The sequence below is a fragment of the Octopus bimaculoides genome, chromosome 1, assembly GCF_001194135.2.
Source record: "Octopus bimaculoides isolate UCB-OBI-ISO-001 chromosome 1, ASM119413v2, whole genome shotgun sequence".
Taxonomy (NCBI): Eukaryota; Metazoa; Mollusca; class Cephalopoda; order Octopoda; family Octopodidae; genus Octopus; species Octopus bimaculoides.
The window spans coordinates 129305880-129312923 of NC_068981.1; the positions used below are offsets into that span (position 1 = coordinate 129305880).

Consider the following 7044-nt stretch of genomic DNA (forward strand, 5'->3'; position numbering starts at 1 on the left):
CAACAACATCAAAACAACAGTCAATTAAGAGGCTGTTCAACTGTTCACTGACTACAAGTTTTCTCTGCTATCCTGTTATAGTGGTAGTGGTAATGATCCTCACATTCTTCATATTCTTGACACCATACCATACCATACTATACTTTCAATTTCTGTATGCTGCAAGATATTAGCAGTAACAGCTTATTACAACTATTAATAAGCTTCTAAGAGATTATCTGACCTAGAAACAGCAGCAAAAACCTTCCACTCAAATAAAGAAAAATACATTGCACAACATAGTCCCTGATAAACAAAAATATAGATGAGCACATATGGAATGCTTACAATCCAAGGTCTGTTTGACCAAGACTGACTACAGAACAAACAAAAGAACAAATATAATACTTCATGAGCATTCATAAGAAATTGTAAAATTACAAATACTGATTTACTTAATGATTTAATTGTTCTTATAGGACATGTGAGAGACACCCAACATACCTTGAATATAAGCTTATGCAACTTGTGATACTCATTCTACCAGCCTTCATACATTAACCGTATTATTTTTTTTATGCGCCATTTTAAAGCCTAGCCAGGCTGATGGGCCCAGTTTCCCGGTTTCTATGGCGTATGTGTTCCCCCCAGCTGGACGGGACGCCAGTCCATCACAGCGTTACTCAAGAAACAGGAAGAAAGTGTGAGAGAAAGTTGGGGCGAAAGAGTACAACAGGGGTCGCCACCACCCCCTGCCGGAGCCGCGTGGAGCTTTTAGGTGTTTTCCCTCAATAAACACACACAATGCCTGGTCTGGGAATCGAAACCGCAATCTTCCGACTGCAAGTCCGCTGCCCTAACCACTGGGCCATTGCGCCTCCGCCATTAACCTTATTACCCAGCCATTAAACTCAAATATACCCTGAAGTGAAAATACATTGGATGTCTCTTCTAACACATACACAAAAATGCTAAATAAACACATGAGGTGGTATCAAAAAGTTCCCAGACTAGTTCTGTAGTGTGCCAACAGATGGCAACACATGGTTGTGTGCACAGTGAAAGCTAGCAGTGATCTTCATGAGGCAGTGTGCTGAGTGACACTGCAGTGTTTACTTCGCAAGTTGCGACATTTGTATTTTTGTGATCATGTGTCTGCTGTAGTCTGCAATTTTGTCAGGGACAGGAACAAAGAGCCAATGTGAAATTTTGTGTTAAACTTGGGAAGTCTGCTACAGAAACATTGAACATGCTTCAGCAAGCTTACGGCAATGAGTTGTATGCAATGTTCAACTGGCACAGGCGCTTAGAACATCCTTGAAAGATGATGAGTGATCTGGAAGATCTGCCACAAGCAACACCCCAGGAAATGTGGTATTGTGCACCAAGTATTCATCCCCCAGAGCCAGACCATCAATCAAGAGTTCTACTGCGATGTTTTGAAGCGTCTTAGGACATTCGGCGAAAGCAACTGGATCTGTGAAGTGTGAAGAATTGGATACTTCATGACGACAATGCACTCTGTCACCGAGCGTCTCACCAAAAACAACACAGCATCGCTTCTGCACTTGCCCTATTTGCCAGATTTAGCATCTGTAGACTTCTATTTCTTCCCCAAGATGTAAATGCAGCTCAAAGATTACTGTTTTAACACTGTTGTCAAGATCCAGAGCGAACCACAGAATGTCCTTGACTCACTTATGTAAAATGACTTCCAGGTCGGATTCCAAAAGTGGCAGGAATGCTGGGACCGGTGTATTACTGCACAAAGTGACTATTTCAAAGGAGATGATGTTAAAATTTAGGTAAATAAGTTATTTTTTATTAAACATAACTGGTCCAGGAACTTCTTGATATCACCTCGTATGAAATGATGTCCTTGTAAAAGCTTTTCAATAATACATTAATGACATAGAAAGGAAATAAAAATACCTGCAGAAGATTTATTAATGGAGAAACAGCTCCTTGGGTATGTAAGAGGTCCTGGCATTCTTTGCTATCACCAGCCAGGTTACCAACAGCCCAAGCAGACTGATCCTAAAATGTTAAAAGGACATTACATCTGTTCATATTCACAAATTAAATAATTAAAATACATAAAGTTATAAGCTAATCAAAAACTGTATTTATACTTTATTTCTCTTTAGTGATGAATAAGCTAAGATTGCACAGCATACCAGTTTTTTCTTTTACTTGTTTCAGTCATTAGACTGCGGCCATGCTGAGGCATTACCTTGAAGAATTTTTAGTCAAATGAATCAAGCTCAGTACTTATCTTCTTTAAAGTCTGGTACTTATTCCATTGATCTCTTTTGCCAAACACACCAGACCCGGTTGTCAAGTGAGAGTGGGAGACAAACACGGACACACGACAAACTTCATTTCAGTTTCTGTCTACCAAATCCACTCACAAGGCTTTGGTTGGCCCAAGGCTATAGTAGAAGACACTTGCCCAAAGTGCCATGCAGAGGGACTGAACCCAGAAGCAAGCTTCCTAACACACAGCCAACAATATTTATAAAAAAAAAAAAACGAAGTAAATATAAAAAGAATAAAAACTGAGAGCCCAATGAGAATCAAGACAGCTCTTTTGTTAATGTCTCAGAGTAATTAACACCATACTATAAACTCTCTAACAACGATCATATTATGTTAATAACCTTATGTCTATATTCTGGCATTGTTTCCAGTGCAAATGCTTTTACATGGCACTGACACAGGAACTTTTATGTGGCACCAGCACAGGTACTTTTACATGGCACCAGTGCCCACGAGCTCACAAGACTAGGATCTCTGATCTCTTGGCTGAGAGAGGGACGTAGAGGTCATACCTGTATGCATGGACAGCCACAATTTTACTTAGCCTGGCAGGTCTTCTCAAGCACAGCAAACCACCAGAAGTCACAAATTTAAATTTTATTTACTTTTAGTGTCATATAAACTACAATGAGCCAGTTAATACATGTTTATATTTTTAAAGTGTTTTGCACATACACAACCCAAACAGAAAAATAGTAAAAAAGAGAGATCACAAAAGGAAACCCATTTCGTTAATGCTTCAGTGTAATTCTAACAAAAGCAGCAACAAGGAAAATGCAAGTTCAAATTCTAATTACTCTCACTTATCCCTTTTAATATCTGCTGATGCAGTTTATCTCTCCAAATACTTTTTTTTTTCAGTACCAAACAAAACAAATATTCTTATAGATAATTGAGGATAGGTTACATATAGAATAGAAAATCCATAAATGATAATAATAGTGAATTATAATTTCTCTAATAATACATGTGAAATAGCAGTTATTTGACCAAACACTGATATTTTTACATAATCACAAGACCACTGAATAATGAGATAGTCATTAAGAAAGTGTGATATTCTTATCTTTCTCAATAATACTACCACAATAAAGTAAAATATCTATGACTAAGAAATAGAAACAAGTTCAAAGCTTGTTATATCCCTTAACTTGTGCCCCTCTAGAAAAGTTCACAAGGCCGCTTGAATTGGATTTTTGACAATAGAAGTAATATTAATTTGTTACTTAACACAAGTACGAAAGGGTCATTTTTGCCCCATTTCAATTTTCAATTTGTTTACTACACAAAGCATAGCAGTTAGCATGTTGGGCTTTCGTGACTTCAGGAGTTGTACCCTATGATGAATTTCATTATTTGATATGTAATATATTTTCTCAAAATTTTCACGTCTTTCTAAAGACATTGTAAAAATATTAGGTACTTCTAGTATAAAGACTGTAAAGTTTTGACTTACTAAATAAACATTAGTAAGGCAATACATAGTCGTGTGATATCACACAATCATACATTCACCCCAACAGTAAGATCAAGATATTGGTTCATAATATTACAAAGTCAAACTTTTGTTACTACTATTTTGTTTTCACCAAGACAAGGTACACTATTCTGTTAGCTTTAATAGGTCAAACTGATAACAAACACTACTTCTACTTAATGGTTGAATAGTTTGCTGTGTGGAAAGCTTATTGCAGTAATATATGTAGCAAGATCATCCAAATTTATAATAGCTTTCCTTCCCTTGGTAGTATGGAGAAAAAAAATTAAAAAATAACAGTAAAAATAGAAATTATAAAAGAGAAAATACAAAATACAGCTAGTTTAAATATTATATTCTTCTCAAAGCAGTAAGCATAAAGAGTCCATTGAGTTGTTACCTGTAAGAAATGATTGTTACTGCTAAGGTATGTGATGAGGTAAGGAGCAGCTATCTTAGCAATGGCAGTTGTGTAGTGATGCATTCCAGCTGATAGGTTGGTGAGGCACCATGCAGCCTCCAACTGCACATCAGGATCTGGACCAGTAAATAAACCAACCAAACAAGGCAATACATTCTCAACACTACAATAAATACAAAACAAAACTGTTAACATTGCAATGCTAACATTTTGATGTGTTTTAGTTACATCTTTTATAACAATGATACAGTTAAAAGAATATTATCAATACCAAACAGAATCAATTTTTAAAACAAGACAGTTTTTAATGTCATGTTGCTGATATCAGAATCTTTTAGAGAAGATAAATATGCTTCAGTTATTCAAGTCTCCAAATAAAATATTCCTTCCAGTATAATAAAACCTCAGATGTGTGGTGATTGCAGTGATTAGAAGCCTAGTACATGTTATGAAAATCTGGTCTGCTTTCAAATATATAAAAATGCTACTCTGTTCTATCTTTGTGAAGAAGGACATATTCCTTAGCCAAAACCCACTATCTTTTGAATGAATGTAAAGTTTCTACTGTGATATTTGATAATAAGTTACCACTTGCACATACACAAATCCTGATAACAATTACAAAAGAATCAATCTTAAACAAAGATTTCATGAGTAATTATGTCCACATCCTAGTAACATTCCCTGCAACATAAATGAACTCACTTATATTTAATAATATTGAGTGGGGCATTACCACAGTGCCCCACACAATATTGTTATACTAATGTGTTTTGGTGTGTCTTAGTTACATCTGTTATAACTCTGATAAAGTTAAAAGAATATATTCAATACCAAACTGAGTCAATCCTCTCCTTCTTCAGATAGAACAGAGTAGCATTTTTATATATTTGAAAGCAGACCAGATTTTCATAACATGTACAAGGCTTCTAATCACTGCAAATAATGATAAAATGATACTGTATTTGCCCATGTATAAAATGCACTCTCACATAAGACAAACCCCTCAGTATCCCATTCATAGTAAGATCACATTAGAATTGCAATTTTTTGTTACAGCTAAAAAATATTAAAAAAATCTTCTGTACCAGCATATATGGCATACACACACACACACATTTATATGAATTAAATAAAATACTACATATAAAGTAAATAAAACTTGTTACCTGAAAAATGCATCAATATATAATGATCCTTGTGAAAAAGCTCTCCTTAAGAGCTGTAATTTTTCTATGCATCTATCACAGCCCTTCAGCAAATCTTGAGTAGCTGCTATCACCTGCAATAAGACCATTTAGAATTAGTTTTGATTTACATATTCCAAAAGGAACAAAAGATTTTATAAATTCCTATAGACACAAAGATAGATACTTCATTAAGACTAGCAGTAAAACAAGAACAATGACTGTTCTGGAAAAGGAAGGGGTACATAATATATATTTAAGAACATTCCTATCATGCAAAAGAAGTCTTATCAGATACTGGCAGGTAAAATTGGATGGAGCAAATGACCAAAGACAGAAAAATTGGAATAATGTACTGCCAACAGATTTATGACTTGTTAAAAAGAGTTTATGAATTAAAAAACAGAAATATTTATTGACAATAACTCAAGGAAACAGCCTAAGTGTGAAAAACAATTTACAGTGCAGTATATAAATTCTTTGAGAGAGATTATACATGGTCACAGGAAAATATAAAACAATCAAATACGTAAATCTATACATTGATTCTCTTAGTGCTATTAGAATTTGAAACAAGTAATATGGAAAAACAAGGTGTTAAAGAATCATGATAAAAGTGAGGCAGTTGTGAGTTATAGCCATGTGACTATCTTATTTGCTAAATCACTGACAATGATAATGTGATGGCAATTCAATCAAAATTTGTGCTATACTTATCATCAGACAAGTGTATGATGATAAGTATAGCACAAATTTTGATTGACTACAGACAATTACTAAGCATTTACTTAAAAAAAAAAGAAAAGTTGGGAGCCTAACTGAGAATTGTTGTACAGAACCATAAAATACAGAAAAGAACAAGGTTATCTAGGTGAGAAGTATTTACAACAGTCATAAATTAGAAACTCAATGTACAGGAGATGGACAAAATAATGAAAACACCTTAAAATTTCAAACAAATTTATCTTAATATGGGGTAGGACCGCCTTTGGCAGTAATTACAGCTTGAATTATACGAGTTATGAACTCGTACAAAGTTTGAATTGTTTCCAAAGGGATTTTTGTCCATTCTTCAGCTAAATCAGTCACCAGTTCTTGTAGTGATGACGGTGGAGGATATCGACTCCTTATTTGTTTTTCTAAAATGTACCATAAAGGTTCAATAATATTGAGATCTGGGGACTGTGATGGCCAGACAAGATGTTCAACTTCACTAGAATGTTCCTTGTGCCATTCAGTAACAACTTTAGCTGTGTGAATTGGTGCATTATCATCCTTAAAGATTGCATTTCCCTCTAGAAATAGTTCTGCAACCATAGGACAAATTTGATCAGATAAAATGCTTAAATAGTCTTGACTGATTCTGCCATGAAGGCAAACCATTGGGCCAACGGATTTCCAAGATATTGCCCCCCCCCCCTCATCACAAATCCTCCTCCATGTTTAACAGTTGGAAGAAGGCAGTCTGGGCCAAATGCTTGTTTTGGCTGTCTCCGCACGTATATTTGGCCGGCGGTCGGAAATATGGTAACGGATGACTTGCCCAAGAAAATAACATTCTTCCACTGCTCTAGGGACCAATTCTGTAGATTTTTACTCCACTCTAAATGCTTTGCAAGTTTGTTTTTGAAAGTAGTGGTTTTCTGATTGCAGTCCTCCCG

At 35.3% G+C, this 7044-nt stretch overlaps 1 protein-coding gene across 1 annotated transcript in view; it reads right to left on the reverse strand.

Moving 5' to 3' along the window:
* LOC106878161 (uncharacterized) overlaps positions 1-7044 on the reverse strand; it is a 26323-nt gene that overhangs the window by 14044 nt on the left and 5235 nt on the right. The window contains exons 3-5 of the mRNA XM_014927304.2: positions 5366-5478; positions 4176-4359; positions 1912-2016 (exon numbers count right to left, since the gene is read on the reverse strand). Of these exons, the coding sequence (XP_014782790.1) occupies positions 1912-2016; positions 4176-4359; positions 5366-5478 (402 nt within the window). The remainder of the gene's footprint in view (positions 1-1911; positions 2017-4175; positions 4360-5365; positions 5479-7044) is intronic.